The 18593-nt window shown below is 39.6% G+C and overlaps 2 protein-coding genes across 2 annotated transcripts; both read left to right on the forward strand.

Moving 5' to 3' along the window:
- Positions 1–5816: 5816 nt before the first annotated feature.
- On the forward strand, positions 5817–7469 carry LOC121616327 (protein FAM237A-like). The gene is made up of 2 exons (XM_041951064.1): positions 5817–6183; positions 7417–7469. Exons 1-2 carry the CDS (start codon positions 5817–5819, stop codon positions 7467–7469), a joined length of 420 nt encoding a protein of 139 aa, XP_041806998.1.
- Positions 7470–10077: 2608 nt separating this feature from the next.
- casp10 (caspase 10, apoptosis-related cysteine peptidase) lies at positions 10078–17610 on the forward strand. The gene is made up of 13 exons (XM_041950958.1): positions 10078–10251; positions 10562–10850; positions 12179–12284; positions 12540–12675; positions 13422–13495; positions 13597–13639; positions 14087–14106; positions 14200–14230; positions 14309–14407; positions 14539–14621; positions 14749–14869; positions 14980–15478; positions 16068–17610. The coding sequence occupies exons 2-13, from the start codon at positions 10570–10572 to the stop codon at positions 16222–16224; spliced, it is 1650 nt and encodes a 549-aa protein (XP_041806892.1). The 5' UTR covers positions 10078–10251; positions 10562–10569; the 3' UTR covers positions 16225–17610.
- Positions 17611–18593: the final 983 nt, after the last annotated feature.

The following is an 18593-nucleotide window of genomic DNA, read 5'->3' on the forward strand; positions in this document are numbered from 1 at the left end:
AAACTTTAGTGTGGAAGCCTTTTAACCTTATAGGGTGTTTTTATTAAATATTCACAAATACAGAAGTCATTCTTTAAAACAGAAAATTTAATGAACTAATTGGAATGTATTTGGTGCAGTTGGGGACTCAAAGGGGCAAGAAAAATTTAAGGGGGGTGCAAGAAGTCCTGATGTATTTATGGTGAAATAGTACCAAACCCTGTTAAAATGTGACTCAGATTTCAAGCATGGAGTTTAGGTCCTTCATGTGGATGTGACTTATAAACAATATTTTCTTCTTCTCTCATTGTTTCATTTGAAAAACGTTCACCAGCTCTTCTAAAATGTGATCTTTTATGCACTTTTTTTTTTTAGCATTTTCACTTATGATTTTAGAATTTCATTTTTTAAATTTTGATCTTGTGACATATTTTATCTGTTTTATGTCGTTAGTCTGTAACTTGTTTTTTATTGCTTATTCACCTCTTGCTATCTTGCTGTTTGCAGAGTCTCTCATGATTCCCAGAGGACATATTTTAATGATATTGACTTTCCCTCTAGCGCCACCATGAGGTTATTGTTTGTGTGCTCTGGTGAAATATCTGAATAACCACTGAATGGATGCCATGAAATTTGTTTCAGGAAGAATTAATTCTAATGACTTTGGTGACAGTGATGGAAAAGGTACTCAAAACTTTTACTTAAGTCAAAGTATCAAAACCACAGAGTAGAAGCCAAGTATTCAAAATCTTACTCAAGTAAAAATGCAGAAGTATTATGTAAGTATAAAAGTAAAAGTACTCATTACTGATATATTATTGTGACATCACTAGATTGTTAATTAATGACCAGATCAGAGTTTAAGCAGTATTTTACTGCTGGAGGTGGAGCTAGTTTTAACTATATAGAGTTAGCTAGTGGTTTGCAGACCAGGGCTCAGGCCCCTCTAAAGGGTCATCAGATTAATCTGAGGGGTCATGAGATGATTTATGGGAGGTGAAAGAAGAAAACAAAATTCTGATACACTGCTTGGTTTTGTGGAATATGATATAATTGTACCTCTTTCAGCCTAAAAAACAGTTATCTAGATGAAACTGTCTGAAAAGTTATAAGGTGAAATGTCTCTTTGGTGGAGCTGCTAACAACTTACAGACATCTGAAGTGCAACAAGGAGCCCCAGCTACACAATGTCTTTTGCAAGAGGCTGGAAAACACTGGTTTAATCTTGCAAAATACGATATTTAAAGATATTTCAAGATCTGATTTCTTCTGTAAAAGTACACAATACAATGTGAGGGAGCTCTGGCACCTCAGTTTTATTGTTATTGTTCTCCTCCGCAGTCTCTTCCATTAATGTAAATGTTCAATAGTACTCCAAAATGTTTAACTACTTTAAACTATTTAAAAACAAGGTCTCATCTCCAGCCCTGAGCCTTGCTCCTCTGTCTCTGCCTCTTCATCAGCTGATAGAAGCTCTTTGCCTTCACTGTGTTTCATCAGCTCTGCTGTGCGTTGTCTCTGCTGGACTGTTCAGGTTGTGGAGCGGTCCTTCCTCGTGGGCCTGGTCGTAACATTTGGCCCACTCCTCCTTCATCAGCGACTTCCACTGTGGACAGACGGCAGCACTCTGTCAGTAAGCATACACACACACTCCCCCTCTTTCCTACCACTGTATTTAAATATAAGATTTGTTATAAAGATAAGATTTTGACCAGCAGAGAAAGGAGGAGCCAAAACCCCCATGCTTTTACCTTCTAACACCTGTCCATTCCCACACACATAAAGAGGGACAGATACACACATTAGACAGTAGAAAGGGAGTGTGTGATGAAGCAAACCGAGCCTTCAGGGAGCCTCATCACCGGTACATTGCTACACCTGAGGCACACGCAAACAGAGAGCAGCTGATTAAGCCCGCTGCAGTGGTGTCATCTGTCCACCAGGTGTCAGGATTTCCCCTCACTATAAATTATAATAATGAACTGAGCTTGCTGTGACATCTGTGGAGTAAGAACACATCTGGAGAGTCTAAGACACACAGGTATATAACCATAATTAAATATTTATGCTGAGGGTTTATTCATGTGGCCAGGTGACCACAGTGCAAAGATCTTATTCAAATTAATGCATTTGTGCAGCATTTAATGGGTTTTAGCTGAATTTTAGCTTTGACTCTGACTTGCTATGAAAAATGATCAGATCTTTTAGGTGAAATAACATAAGACCCACCTGTGAACTGTACACATCCAGTTGCTTCACTAAGAGAAATGTTGGTGTAAGGTGTACTTGAGCTCAGCCTGACACCTGATGCCCCGACACACACAAAACTTGATTTTAAGATTTTTATATTCTAACCGATTAATCCAACTGAGCTTTAAGAGTTCACAGCTTCACCCTCTGTTTACATAGTTCTAATATTTGCTCTTTTCCTATTGGGGTTTTGAACTGCAGCTGCAGGACAAAGTCAGAATACACGTGTACCTACAGCAATGCTACGAAACCTGCTGCAACCGAACAGTGAAGATGCTCAGAGTGTGTGTGGTTAACCAGGCTCTTACTGGGTGTGGAGGAGCAGCAGGATGACTGACGGGTGCTGCTGTCAGAACCGGTTATAATACACACACCAGTTGATTAATTTCCCCGGCATGGGATTAATAAAGTTTTATCTTATCTTTCATCTTATCTTATCTTAAACCCACACTCATCCTCCAAATATGTAACCGGTGTTCAAACATTGGTTCAGTGTCATATGAGTAAATTCTCTCTTCACAGGAAGGACGTTTTTTAGTCTGTAGCTAATGATGAAGGTTTATAGATTAATCTGCAGATGATCGTCACCATTAATCATTTGGTCGCCAGGAAGTCAGGAAATTGTAAAGAAAGGACACAAAAAACAGTACAAAACAAAAAGATGTTCAGTTTACAACGACATAAAAGACAAAAGGAGCTTATTCCAACATTTGGAAAGCTAGACCCAATGAACATGTGGCTTTTTTTTTTTTTTTTTTTTGAAAAATTACATAAATGATCAGTTAGAAAATACTAATCAATTAAATATCTCAGCATTAGATTCCCCCATGGAAAAGGTTCTCAAAACTTTTACTTAAGTCAAAGTATCAAAACCACAGAGTAGAAGCCAAGTATTCAAAATCTTACTCAAGTAAAAATGCAGAAGTATTATGTAAGTATAAAAGTAAAAGTACTCATTACTGATATATTATTGTGACATCACTAGATTGTTAATTAATGACCAGATCAGAATTTAAACAGTATTTTACTGCTGGAGGTGGAGCTAGTTTTAACTATATACAGTTAGCTAGTGGTTTGCAGACCAGGGCTCAGGCCCCTCTAAAGGGTCATCAGATTAATCTGAGGGGTCATGAGATGATTTATGGGAGGTGAAAGAAGAAAAAAAAATTCTGATACACTGCTTGGTTTTGTGGAATATGAGATAATTGTACCTCTTTCAGCCTAAAAAACAGTTATCTAGATGAAACTGTCTGGAAAGTTAAAAGGTGAAATGTCTCTTTGGTGGAGCTGCGAACAACTTACAGACATCTGAAGTGCAACAAGGAGCCTCAGCTACACAATGTCTTTTGAAAGAGGCTGGAAAACACTGGTTTAATCTTGCAAAATACGATATTTAAAGATATTTCAATTTCTTCTGTAAAAGTACACAATACAATGTGAGGGAGCTCTGGCACCTCAGTTTTATTGTTATTGTTCTCCTCCGCAGTCTCTTCCATTAATGTAATTAGATTCCCCCATCATTAATCAAATTCAGAAAAAGAAGATATGACATGTTAATACACACACACATATTCAGAATTTTTCCACACAATAAGCCTGTCTTCCTCGTCACCAAGCTAACTGTCTGAACTGTTTATCCATTAAAATCACTTTCAGTTATCTCGACTTTTTATCCGTCAGCAACTAAACCAGTAATCCATTACCCTCAGTTAACTATTTCAGCTGTTTATTGATTACCTTTAGCCGACTATTTGAACCATGTGCTTTTAGCCACTTGAACTGTTTATCTGTTACTTTACTCATTTTTTGCGCAATAATTTGCACACACTCTCAGCTGCATCATAAGGTGTGTTCTGACGTTACAGCTGACTCAATATGTCGGTATGTTTTGTCCTTAAATAAAATTGTACAATAAATCTCAAAGTTGCTTGAGCTACTCCGCCATCTTTACGTGTCCCCTGGCAACCGTACCCTGGCTGACAATCACTGATCCATGTGACCAGGACCATCAGCATGTGGAGAAAAAACGTTGTGGACTGTCTTTGAAATGTTCTTCCTCCGTAATGCACGCTCACTACACAATAATTCTCATTTAATCATAATAATTTGTACCTTCCAGCCTTTCTTTCTCTCCAGAAGCATCCTAACATTACATTTTGTGTCTCTATAGGCACATGAAAATGGTATTCATTCAAAAGTTATAATTAAGGCCTTGCAGCGGAAATTGTCGTAAAGTCTGCTTCTTTGCATCATCAGAAGAATGAATGACTGAGTGAGAAACCCATCCAGCACATTTACTGTTGGCCTCTCACTGAGAAAGTAATTATGTGTGGGTTCAGGTGTGCATGTGACATTTCAGTAAAAGCATAGGAACGTAACTCATGCGCCACTTTCCGGGATAATGTTCGTGACTGAGTTTGTTTTAACAGGAGCCAGAGCCGCCCTAGTTTCTGAGGTCGGACTGCTTATGTCTATTTTCTGATGTTTTATGGAACAAATCATAAACTATTTAATTGAGAAATAATCAAAACATTCGTCATCATAATCAATAATGATGATATTCATGGGTTACAGCTTTACAGAATGATGTTATGATAGACGTGAAAAATCTGAACCCGTCCTTTAATAAATTGGACCAATCAGCAGGCAGGATCATAATCTGTAAAAAGTAGCACTAAGAAATTAATTTATTTCCTCATATTTTCTTATTTTTGGTTTGCTGATAGCGGGAAGCTCCCACCAGAGATGCTTTACATTAAAATATTGATCATTTATGAGCAGTGGCTTTTCTCCTGATGGCCAGGTTGATCAGTGTGTGCAGAACAAACCTCACCAGTGTCACACATGCCCACTGAACTGGATCATTTCTCATTTGATAACAATTTGTACCCATTCAGCAGTTAGTTTATCTCCTTCAGATGATGCCCTTTTGGCGCAGGAATGCAAATCAATTCATGAAATCATGTAAAATAACAATAATAATAATGCAACAAAGAGGATAAATTAACTGCAGGAACTCATCAGTCATGATCCCAGTGACTGGAAACAGACAAATTACCACTGGACCACACTAACAAACGTGACAGGTAGTACTAACGCGGCTCACAAAGGAGGGAGGCACTGACGTCAATTAGGACCCAACACATCTTTACCAAACTCCAATCAACACTCCTGTCAGTCGGCCCAGCTTTAGTGGTAAGTACATTTTTTTCACTGCAAAACAGCCTCACTGCTCTTTATTTAGGCGACGTTTATATTATAATTTAGATTTAATCCCGCCGTTTATTGGGATTGGATTTGGATCTGCAGAACAAATAATTATTGTTGAATTTATTATCCACTAATTCAACTGTTTGGACCTTATAATAGTCAGAATAAGTTAAAGGTCGGCGTTATGTGTTCGCAAATGTAACGGTAACCTTCTGAAATGCGTTAAGCACATTGCATCTACAACACAGAACTTTAAAGAAGAGAAGTGTTAAAGAAATGTGTGTGTTAAAGAGTTTCACTAAAGCAGCTAAGTTGCAGCCTCGCTTCACTGATGCATCAGTAGCAGAAACCGCTGACCTGCGCCGCGTCCTCTGCAGATGGCCCCGGTGCTCCTGAACACGCCTGCGGTCACGGTGCTGGTGCTGAGCTGCGTGTGCGCGGTCCCGCTGCAGGGCCAGAAGCCGGCTCACGTGGACCCGCTGACGGCCCACCGGGCGAACCCGCAGTGCTGGGACTCCTCCTCGGCGCTGCTGCTGGAGATGCGCTCCCCGAGGATCGCTGACACGGTGCCCGCCTTCTGGGACCTGATGGTGTTCCTTAGGTCGTCAGAGAACAGCAAACACACGGCGCTGTTCTGGGACCTGGCCCGGGTCTTCTGGGACCTGTATCTGGACTGCGTGCTGTCCAGGAGTCACGGCCTGGGGCGGAGACACGTCACCGCTGTCCACTCCCTCATTACTGACAGTAAGACTCCGACCACACACACACACACACACACACACACACACACACACACAGACACAGCTACCATGCTCACATCACTGCTCTCTAATTTTGTTTCTTCCTACTCTTCTTCTTCTTCTTCTCATTATTATAATTAGAACAACAACAACAATAATATCATATCATCATATTTATTATTATTATTATTATTATTATTAGTGGTGGAATGTAACTACTAAAAGTAAATTTACTCTGTACCTGAGAAAAACTTTGAGGTACTAAGATGTAGTACACTGTAATATGACTGTTTTATGCTACATTATACATTTTCCCCTGTGTTTATTTTACACCTTAAGACTCACCATTGAAAACATGTAATGAACCTATTGAATATGATGCATTGCTACCAAAAGTAAATGAAGTAGAGCAGACACAACTTTAAAATGTTTCTTATTAATAAATAAGAAATAATAATCCAGTCACATAATAACGACATTGACAGGACTAATAATAACGAGTATTATAAATACTACACTGATATATTACGTTCTGGTATTATCAGAAGTGTTATTACCTAAGAGAAGGATTTGGATAGTTTTTCCACCGCTGGCCAGCAGACAGACAGCTGGTCTGATCAGTCAGGAGTGTCTCTTTAAAAGTATTATCCAGATCACTGGAGAGGAACCTGCTGTTACTCCCTCATCGATCGAGTCTTTTCATACAAGACAACAACAACATCAGCTGTTAATGTTTCCTGATTCTGTTAAAGGTCTGTTTAAGTAATGTTTAGTCCCGGAAAGAGGAGTAACGTGCTGTGATCACACAACTGGATAATTAAAATTAAACCTTCTCAGTACCCAGAAGTCAAAATACAACACAAACACAGAAATATTTTTTTTCCACTCTGTTCCCACTTTTGTCACAAACACTGCAGAACGTATGAAGTCAAAGTGAGAGCACCGGCTTCACTCAGCTGTCAGATAATCTGCGCTGACAACTTCACTCTGAGAGTACAAGTACATTTACTCAAGTACTGTACAATTTCACAGTATTGCCATTTTCTGCTGCTTCATACTTCTGCTGTTCTTCATCACAGAGGCAAATATTGTGCTTTTCACTCCACAACATGTATTTGATAGTCGCTGGTTGCTTTACACGTTCAGATGAATAATACAAATATCATCAATGAATCATTTATGATGTGATATGAAGCTTTTTTTGATCCCTGCTGGGAATTTACATGTTACCCCTCAGGTGAAGTGTATAAAGTAGTTGAAATGAGCTCCACCTTTACCATCTTCAACTGATTAAAGTGATGAAGACATTAATGCATCAGTAATTATAATCATATTACTCCGAAATGAGATATTCTGCATCATGAGTAGTTTTACTTTTGGTACTTTAAGTATATTTTAATGTGTGTATGTTTGCACTGTGGATTTTGTGCTAATTAACCTGTAAGTACAAAATCTGATTACTTCTTCCACCTCTGAGTGGACGATGATGCTGAATGATGAGAATGTGTGTTTGAGTTTTAGTTTAGTTTTGAATCTCAGAGCTGATCAGTGATGACCTCTGACCTTTGTCCATGCAGCTATTTCCATCTGGGTTCAGGTAGCTTTGCTCTGTGTTGGTGTGGGTCTGAATCTGACTATCGAGTGCTTCCAAAATGTAATTGTTCTGTAGTCATTTGAGTGAGGAGGGGGAACTGGCCCAGAACTCAAGTTGTACCTTTTCAGCTGGGTTTGACTTCAGTGCTCTTGTGTGATTAACTGGTGTAAAACAACTGGCTCGGTGACACTTTATTTCGTACCTTCACATTTTAGTGTGTTAGATTTACTCTGATTGCCCAGTTTTCACGTGAATCATGGAGAACGATGACATGGTCTTGCATTGTCTGATGTATTGGTGATGGCAGTAATAGATTATCTGCATGAAAAAGACATTGAGCGTCCTCTCCCTCTGAGTCACGTCCTGACGCCGGGCAGTTTTCAGTCGTTTGATAATTGGTCATATGTTGAGAAGCGATGTATCTTTAATGGCCCTGGCAAAATTTTCTTTCTTTTTATTTTCTTTCTTTGTCCAGTTTTTAGGCTGATTTTCTGAGTATCTGCATGCAGTTAAGTCATAAACTTTATCTCCAACACCATTTTGAAGTAACTGAGACCATTGTGCCAAACTAAGTCAAAAGCTTTCCTGAGCATAGCATGCAGCTTTCTTTCTTTCTTTCTTTTTTCTGGATTAGAGTATAGAGAGTAAATATATGGTCTGTTGTTCTACATTTGGATGTAAAGCCAGTTTGTGATTTACTCAACATGTTGAGTTTTCTAATGATTTCAATGTGTCAGTTGTGGACACCTGATGTCTTTTAAAATCATTGTTCTGGATTTTAAATATAAATTTGAGAAATAGTTTATCCAAATGTTGCTGTTCAGTGTTGCAATATTGTCTTTTTAAATTTGGTTTTGGTCTATTACCTTTTATTGCCTGCAATTTTGACTAATTTTGTGTGTGTGTGTGTGTGTGTGTGTGTGTGTGTGTCCTTCATAGAGTCCTTCAGATTCAACAGCTCAGGAGCAAACTCCCGGGCGTGGCTCAGCGTCAGAGTGAGACGCAGAGGACACATCAAGACCCTGAAGACCAAACCCAAATCAAACAAACGCTATCACAAATAATTCATATTATATCCACATACAGCAGCTTTATTTTCCTCCCCACTGAAAAGCTCAAATGTTCCACTATAACATCTTTGCAGGTACTTACAGGACACAGGATAGAGGAAAAGTCTCACTTTATTTCACAACCACTTCCCAAAGACATTGCTATTCATTTTTAATAGCTTGTTTGTTTGTATTGCGTATCACCTGTATTGTTGCTATGGCTACCTGCAGTTTAACACACCCAACACACTGGTTCAACATGGTGATTAAACATTTGAAATAGGTTTGATGTGCCCTTTGTTTTTGCAAACATATGTTCCTCTATGACACGTCCACATCAGAAGTTGTTTTTATGTGACGGACAGAAGACGATTCATGTCAGAGTAAGTGGAGGATTTCCTGTTTGTTTGTTTGTTCATTTTAAGTACAATAAATACATGTACCATGGCTCTAAGTTGTACATCTTTGATAATGCAAACGCACCATCATTCAGCAGATTTTACCAAAAATTAAATGAATAAATGACCAAATTGTCAATCCAAAGGATTGCTGAGGAAGGTCACTTTAAATTCCTGCCAGGAATAAATCCATGGAGGAATTCCTTAGACTGCGATTTGAACTGGACTGCAGCTGCTGCACTTTATGTGATGTAGATACTGAGTCCACAGATAATCTGTTTTGTGATTGTACGTAGAGTAACACATTCTGGGATGATGCTTATCATTGGTTGTCATCTAGGATGCCTGATTTATCCAATTACACGAAGAAGGGCATCATTTTCATTTGAAAGATTAAAATATGAACTGGTCCTACATATAATTACCACACTGGGTGTGTTCTGCCTGCACGAGACTAGAATCAGGAAATCAAAACCAGAGTTTTGTCACTTCCTGTCATCGCTGAACTGCATGAGAGAAAAACGTGCAAACAATCGGTTACTGATCTCGACTGTCTAAAAACATCTAGTATTTGTATTTTACGTTTTTTAAAAAGAATGTATTACTTTTTAACTTTACTTTCTATGATTATTATTACTGAACTTCTCTGTCTGACACTCTGTTGTAGCATTAGTTGTATGTTTCAATGTTCAAGCTGTAAATTCAGCTGATGTTAACGCGTTTTGAAAAGTAGGAATATACATATAAATCTCCAGTGAGGGCTCCAGTGTGCGTCACACAGGTGACTCCGACGCGGCTCAGCTACTGGTCCTCAGGCCGCGCGCGCTCGCTATTTTACTTTCGATTTGTCACTTCCTCCTCTGAAAACTTGTTTTGAAGACGCGGACGTAAGAGCTGCTACCTAGTAATAGTAATAATAAAACACTATAAATATCAGCAGTCCACGATCGCCGACAGTACCTGGAGTATGTTGAAGTGAAGTAAAGGACACCCTGTTCAGTCAGAGCTGCTGAAAACTCGTCTCCAAACAGGTAACACCGCGCGGCACGTTTTTACATGAAACCAGGCTGCCTGCGCACATGGTTTAAACATCTGTAAGCCATAATATGATCATGTGATGGTATCTCAGGCTGTTCTGATGGCGCCTACACGAGATGAGACACTTTTTAAAAATCCTTTCTGAACACTTGTTTTCTTGTGGGTTTCCTGCTTCTCTCTGGAACTTTCTGTCTGACTCTCCCTTTGCAAAGTGAATAAGTGAGGAAGGTACGGCTGGAGTGATGCACCACATGGAGGCCAACAGAGAAACCTGAATGAATCCACCTTCTGTCTTGGTTTTAGGGCACCAGATGGATTTCCAGAAGCTGCTGTTGGAGGCGGGGAATGCTCTGTGTAAGGACGAGGTGAAAGCTCTGGCGTTTCTTTGCACGGACCTCCTGGGCCGAAACCTGGCCTCGGTGGAGTCGGCCAGCGACCTCTTCGCTCCTCTGGCCAATCAGGACCACCTCTCTGCTGAGCGACCGCACCTGCTGACGGAGCTCCTCCTCGCCATCCATCGGCCCCGTCTGGTCCGCGACCTCCGGCTCAGCGAACAAGTATCTACAACCAGCAGCCTCATCTCCCCGTACAGGTGCGCTGCCTACTGTTGTCTAACTAATGTTTTAGTGTGACGTGATTTAGTTCAAAGGAATGAAAAACAATCTGGGGTCTCAGGGTTTGATACTTCGTTCGTGCACATGTTGTTTTTAGCTTGAGGCTCACTCTCTCGCTGCCAAAGCAAAGCCACAAGAGCCGCTCCTTCATGAAAAATATACCGTGGCTGTTTGTGCCCAGGACAGCTTCTTATAGCTTCATGCTACTAAAGTAAAGTTTCAAAGTCTGTGGTTGTATATCAGCCTTTGCAAAAATCCTCACTTCGCATGAGGATTAAAGTTTGTGAGTGTAAAAAAGATTTGTAGCTGCAGAAAAACAATTATGCACAAACGATAAACAGTCATGTTACATAGAGGGAAAGAAGTACAGATTTAAATCAGACATTCACACATGTTTAAGTTGACAGTCTGAGTTCTGGCCCTGATTTTACAGCCTGAAGAGGAGCCGAAATTCATCCTCTTATTTTTAATATGAGCGTTTACGTTCAGCTTCTCTGTGGAGACATTGAACTGTTCACACAAGGTTGTCTGCTGTAGATCAACTCTGATGTTCACAAATTCAGTTTCTTTTATTATAGTTATTGTCTAACTTCAAGGTTTATATAATAAACACACGTTTTCAGCACACATTTTATTTAGACGCGCTTTTCTATACATTCAGAAGTTGAGCTCTAAAGGTTGTTGACTCATGCATGTTCATTACAACATCTGAGTCTCTCTGATGATAAAATGACACACTTCAATAAACCTTCTTGAACAATATGATCATATTTTTCAAGCCTAAATGCTGGAAGTGTGTCCACTTACATTTGATAGGTGATGAGTAGTTACAGCCTGCAGATGCCTGCAGATGATACATTAATTAAGTTGCTGCTCTGTGCTATGCTATTTCCCACAGTCCAAGGTGACATAATTTTTCTGTCCAAACTCCAAAGACATTCAGTTTTCTGTCATAAAAGACAATGAAAATGAGCAAATATTCACATTTGGGAAGCTGGAGCCATCAAATCTGACAAATTGCACATGATAAATTAACCAGTGAACACGCAACCTCTTCTTTTAGAGAGTGAGGTACACAGATTTTTAACTGAAAAAGAAAAAAGTGCATTGGTATCGGATCAGTAATAGCTGCCAACCAAAACCCTGGGTTCAGATATCACAGCCTGTGTGAGGGGAGAGCATTTTGTTGTCCTCATTGCTAAATAAATGTCCAGTGAACCTCAGAATAATGACATGCTCTAGTGACCTTTGTACATTTACACATCAAGCAGTTTTATTTGCTTTCATTATTTTTCTGTTATTCCAGGAAGCTGCTCTACAACCTGTCTGAGGAGTTAACTGATAATGACTTGAAAAATGTGAAGTTCTTGTTAAAGGATAAGCTCCCGCGTAGAAAACTGGAGGATCATGTCGTGAGTGCATCTTCACAGTGTCACTGTTTGAAACCCGTGTTTGAAGTTGGTGTTTAGGCAACCAGCCGTAATCAGAGACCTAGAAATGATATTGTATGAATAACACTAAAAGATCATGTTTAATTTTTCAAGAAAAAGACATTTTTAAATTATTTATCAGGCTAATTGCATCCAACGTGCACCCTGCTGTAAAGTACGCATCACATTAACTTATGGTGAAATGAAGAGTAACTGTAAGCTTGCCTAACTTTTCAGACCACGCTGGAGGTCTTCCAGGAGATGGAGCACATGGACTACATCAGTGACACTCATCTCGACCTCCTGGAGAACATAATTCAGCTGGTCTGTCCTGTGCTGAGAGAAACGATCAGCCAGTTTAAAGCACAACAGGGTGAGACGGCAGGTTTCCTTTGGAAGACAGAAGGGCAGGGAGGACGGTCGCAGCGGGCAGAGCGTGAACAGGAATGAAGCGATTGCTGCGGTCGAATCGTGCAAAAAAATTACACCCAGTGTCTTTTCCTAAAAGCTTTTCCTTGAGCTCGATGGAAAACAGCATGGGGTTAGTCGCTTTAAATAAGGAAAAGGAATCATGGGAAGGCATTACCTCCTTCCCTTTCATTAAGGATGATCCAGTGTGTCCTTTGCTAAAGGAGACATAGAAGGAAGCATTGTAGCACCTTTCTTTTCTCTTATCATGGCTGCCGTTGAGTCACTTGCGGGTCATTTCACTCAGGATCTTGCAGACAGGGAGCATTACGCAAGGACAGCAGCACAGGAACCAGCAGAGCTGCAAAGAAGCCACTTAAGGCAGCCTTACATTGACTTTCCCTGGAAGACTCATCCCACCTTAATCATAGCCGCTATACTGCATGCCTGACCTCAACCCTTGGCCTTAAAATCCTTAAATGTACTCATTCATATTTACAGTATGTCCCCACTACATGTACACATGCACACACACATGCACATGCAGGCTAAGACGGCAGGGAGGCAGAGGGAGGAAGAGATGATGATGCTCTAACAGTTAACTTCTTGCTTATAATTAATACTCCATTTCCACCTAACTGTAATGTTTGCTCATGAATCTGCCTGTAAATCATCTCGCTAGTTTTTCACACACGTCGTTTTTCTCTGCAGCACCTCTCACGGGCACTGTGACTCAAGAAACAAGCCGGCCGAGGGCGAAGACGTACCACTTTGAGCCGAGCCAGGTACGTTCTCTGATTCCCTCTGATGGTGCCCAGGACAGATTTCCGCCTCCATGTCGTCGTCGCTTCACACGTCACTCTGTTTCCTCTGTGTTCGTCATCAGGTACCTCAGTCTCCTGAGAGGACTTTCTCTTGTGAAGCACCAGGTAAACAGAGTTGTCATTACACGTCTGTCTCTTTAGTGTGTTCACATGTTGAGAACGTCCTGGATGAAGCTCGTATCTCCAGAGCTGGTTGATGTGAGGGGATTTGGTTGACCGCGCTGCGTCTGCATTTGTGCAAATGTTGCTGCCTGAGATTGTCTAGAGCAGTTTTCACACACACATTGTGAGAATCCTTGCTTTTCTTTTCATGACAAAGTGGTTTTGCTTCTCATAAAAATGGTTTAGAGCATCATAATGAGGAGATACTGTTATTAAACAAGCAAAACTTAGGTGATGGAGTTGTTTCTTTTGAGTGATGGAAATGGAAAATGATTCATATAATGTTATTTTGTCCAAATCTAAAATCTACATTAACTCAATGAAATTACTGCATGTTGTACTTTTAACCATTATTTAAATTCTAATTGCCTTTTCCCTTCTTCTCTAAAGAATTTCAACCATTGGCCAAGGTGAGAAACCTTCATTAAAACACAGCTACACGACAAATAAATCGTGACATTTCTTTGTGACTTTGATGCTCGCTCTCCTTGTGTCCCGCGCAGTCTACTGTGAATTCATCCAACACGTCTATGGGTGAGTCCTGCTTCGTGTTGGTTGTTTTTTTTCCGTCTGAAATCTGTTTTTAAGTGCAGCTTTGTTTCACTTTCCCAGATTTTCAAAATATGTTACATGGAGGAGATGAGTGCGAGGCCCTGTCATGCGGACTGAGGAGTTTAAGCACTGAAACGAGCAGCTGCGCCTCCCTGACAGGTCATTTAAAGTATTTTCTGCACTGAGCTATTGGTGAAACGTCATGTCAGACCTTTTAGTTATTCAAATTGTGTCTCTTCATCTTCACTCCAAATGATTGCCCTCCCACTCCATGATCATCTGTCCCATAGTGAGAACTGATGCTTTGGTGATTTCTCAAAAAAATGAGACCTCCGCTGGAAATCAGATGTCTCAGACTACCAGCACGAACACAGTAAGTAGCAAAGTGGCCCTGAATGTGCAGCCTTCAGCCTCACCTTATTGGATTACAAGTGCAAGTGTTACACTGAATCCTGTCTTGCTTTAATCATTTGATCCTGGTTACTGATTTGTCTCTGTAGCTTTTGGGAACATATCCCATGACAGCAGCAAAGACAGGTTTCTGCTTGATAATAAACAACTACGACTTCACTAAATCAGGAAAAGGTCTCCAGAAGCGGGAGGGGACCAACGTTGATAAAGGTGAGCTCATGTTGACGGCTGGTGCACGTTTTCCATCCCTGCGCTGGATGTGGATGTTTGCACGTTGCTGCAGGCTTGCACTTGTTTACATTTATCTGTGTGCCTTCCAGAGTGTCTGCACAAAGTGTTTGAGTGGCTCGGCTTTGAGGTAGAGACACAGACGGACTGCGAGAGCTCTGAGATGCTGTCCTTGATGCGGGAGCTCAGCAGCAGAAACCACAGTCAGACGGGCTGCCTGGTGTGTTGCATTCTGAGCCACGGCCAGGAGGGAAGTGTGTACGGCGTGGACGGACGCACCGTCGCTATTGAGGATCTGATGGCACCTTTCAACGGATTTAATTGCTCGTCTTTGGCAGAAAAACCCAAGCTGTTCTTCATCCAGGCCTGCCAGGGCACCGGCGAGCAGAAGGCCGTCTACATCCAGGCTGACGGCCCCGAACGCAGTCCCATTCACAGCGACGCCATCGAAGTTAAAAAGTCCATCCCATCTGATGCAGATTTCCTGCTGGGAATGGCCACTGTTCCTTCTTTCATCTCTTTCAGAGACAGGAAAAATGGCACGTGGTTTATTCAGTCCTTGTGCCAAAACCTTGTCCAGATGGTGCCCAGGTTAGTGCAAGTACAGTCATTCAAGCAGTATATTTAAATACAGTTTTGAGTTACTGAATATTAGCTAAGCATTTTCATTTTATGCCACATTTTGTATTGCGATATTGTACTTTTTATTGTACTTCATTCATTTTACAGCAATAGTTAGTAGCTACTTCTCACATTTCTAACATATGAATACATTTTTATAATTTAGCTTCGAAAACAGTTTGTAAAACTGTTGAATGAATGAATGAAAGTATGCTAGCATATTACATCACTGATAATAATCTTATAATATAGATAGGGGTCATTATGCAGAATACAGACATTTACTTTTGATATGTTAAGTACTTTTTTGAAGAAAGAAATTTGAATTTAGATTAGATTAGACATTTTGAATGCAGAACTTTTTCTTTTAGAGTGTTTTTATTGTGTGTTACTGTTGTTTTTACTAAAGTAAATGACTTGAATGCTTCTTCCACCTCTGATTTGAGTTCCTGCTGTGATATGTGTGAAACTGGAGAATAACTCATTACACTATAAGTGTAATTGTTGTGTTTTTGTGCTTCACTTTCTCTCAGTAGCTTTTGATTTTTTCCCCCCCCAGTGGTTGGGACCTTGTGTCTATCCTGACCAAAGTGAACGCAGATGTTAGCCAGAGGACTGATCCCACCGGTGTGAAAAAGCAGATGCCTCAACCAGCCTTCTCACTCAGGAAGAAAGTGGTCTTTCCGATCCCCAGAGCCCCTCCTCCCACCTTGTGACACTGATGACAGTTTACAATTATGACTTCGGTATTTAACATTTTCCGAACAGCTCCTGAGCTGTACTATGAGATTTGGTTAAAAGCTCATAGAAAGCCTGTACGTGAACCTTGAGTTCACATGATTTTGTCAACAATTTTTACGGTTTATATAAGGCTGCTTTTCCTTTTTAATATGGAACTGAATTGTTGGACTATGAGCTAATCATAGTTACAAGTAAAATACAATGCAATGTAGTTTTTTTCTGTTTTGTTTTACATGTAGTTTTAGACCTGGACACCTAACAGAGGCTTTATGCATGAATGAATATCCACAGCTTCCATTTGCCGCTGTGATTAAATATGACTGTATACATACAGCTGCTGCACATCTATCCCATGAAAGCTTTGAGGCCGCTTGAGCACAGCGATTTCCAGCAATCAGTCAGACAGTAACTGTCTGACATGCTGCCATCATGAGAATATTTTGTCCTTTGTCTATTTGTTCTGCTTGTTTATTTGAATGTAACTGCACTTTTAATTAAACCCAAAACTTGATGCAGCTCTTCTGTGTGAACACCTTGAAACGACCGTCATCGAAGTTGACTATGTGGATCTGAATCTTCATTGATCAAACAGAAATGCCAAATACTTGCTGTTTTCAGCCTCTCATATGAAGATTTGCTGCTGTTCTTTGTGTTATGTGCCTGTAAATTCAATAGGCCTTTTACACAGAAGACATTTTGACATGTCACAGTAGGAAAGCTGTAAATAATACAATTATTATTCAATTACTGACAAGTCAAAAAGCCTGCTGTGGGAAAGGCCTGCATATTTGGGGTTTTGACTGTTAACTGAGCAAAAGCAGTTTCAAGGTGTCACATCGAAGTCTGAAAACTTGTGATGAGTGTTTCTCACTATTTTGTATTATTTAATACACAAAATAATTGATTGATTAATCAGAACAGTATTTGACAGATTAATTTATCACTAAAATAACTAGTACCTGCAGCCCTATTATTTTACATAAAATAGTGCACATTAAGACAAAACAAACCCCATCCCTATTTCCTCACTAGATTACAAAATAAGGGCTGCATTATATTGCCTGACATGCACTATGGTGCTCACAGTTTATGCATATACAAATATATACACATGCTGATGCATAGACATCAGGGTGGGAAATTTGCATTTTAAAATGTGAGCATCGACCAGCCACTTTCATATATTACTGTCATTTGGCTGTTGGCTGGTGCTATTTTCTCAGCCTGATAGACGTGTAAATACATACATACAATACATATACATTTGATAAAGTCTATATAATCAACAAAAATAAAACCAACTTTTCTCAACATGTTCTGCCTTAGACCTGTGTTTTCTGGCTGCCCCCTTGTTCTGAATAAATGCCATTAAAGTAACCAGTGTCATTGAGATTACATATGAGGAAAAAGCAAAAAAGCAAGCACGTTTTTTTCCTACTGTCAGACCTGTAAGATATACGTCTTGTTGTAAGCATGTTAAAGTAAGCAGAGTGAAATCATTTAGTTGTAGGACAGTTGAAAAGCAGCCCTACTTTTATGGTTAATGTAAAGCATCGGCAGGAAATTACACTACTGCTGCTGTGTTTTAGCAAATATAACGGCTCCAGGTACAAACTTTACCTGAGTATTTCCATTTTTACAGATTTATACTGATACTCCTCTTAACACACAACTTTAGTTACTTGTTACTTTTCAGATAGAAATGTTTCATACCCTTTCTGTCCAGTCTATTTATTTTATTCTCTATTTTTCTGGAGTGAAGGATTAAGAGTTCCTTTATGGACTCTTTCTGAGCACTAGAATATGATGTCTGTACATTAAACCATCCAACAGTACACAAAGTAGTTACAATTAGCTCAGCCTTAAACATCAACAAAAGTAAAATGGAAAATACACATTATTTCAGCAGTAATATTAATCCAGAGACATCATATATAATAGCAAAACACTGAGAGTTTAATGCAGAATGAAGTGGAAATTGTATCAGTGGCATTTGCTCCCAATATACAGCAGCAATAAAATAGAAAAAGGAAATAAGAAATATCCTAGAGAATGTTTTTTTTTTTTTTTTTTTTAAAGGGACTATATACAACAACATAAATCAACCATAAATAACAAACAATATAAAATCTGCAAATGCAAATATGAAATTGTGTATTCTGGGAATAAAAGCATATATCTATATAGAAATATCTGTTGTGCAACATTCTACATCAAGTAACAAAGATAATATAAAATACTTGAATACTGCTGCTAATACTAATAATATAACAATACCAATAAAAGCAATACTCCCAATAATGATAATAATAATTTATATTGATTTGTATAGTAATAATAATAA

The sequence above is a fragment of the Chelmon rostratus genome, chromosome 13 (genome assembly GCF_017976325.1).
Source record: "Chelmon rostratus isolate fCheRos1 chromosome 13, fCheRos1.pri, whole genome shotgun sequence".
Classification (NCBI taxonomy): Eukaryota; Metazoa; Chordata; class Actinopteri; order Chaetodontiformes; family Chaetodontidae; genus Chelmon; species Chelmon rostratus.

Coding starts and splice junctions, on each gene's coding strand:
- LOC121616327 (XM_041951064.1), top strand. CDS start 5,817: ATGGCCCCGGTGCTCCTGAACACGCCTGCGGTCACGGTGCTGGTGCTG. Junction 6,184..7,416: donor CCACTCCCTCATTACTGACA/GTAAGACTCCGA, acceptor GTTACCCCTCAG/GTGAAGTGTATAAAGTAGTT.
- casp10 (XM_041950958.1), top strand. CDS start 10,570: ATGGATTTCCAGAAGCTGCTGTTGGAGGCGGGGAATGCTCTGTGTAAG. Junction 12,285..12,539: donor GAAAACTGGAGGATCATGTC/GTGAGTGCATCT, acceptor CTAACTTTTCAG/ACCACGCTGGAGGTCTTCCA. Junction 13,640..14,086: donor TTTCTCTTGTGAAGCACCAG/GTAAACAGAGTT, acceptor TCTTCTCTAAAG/AATTTCAACCATTGGCCAAG.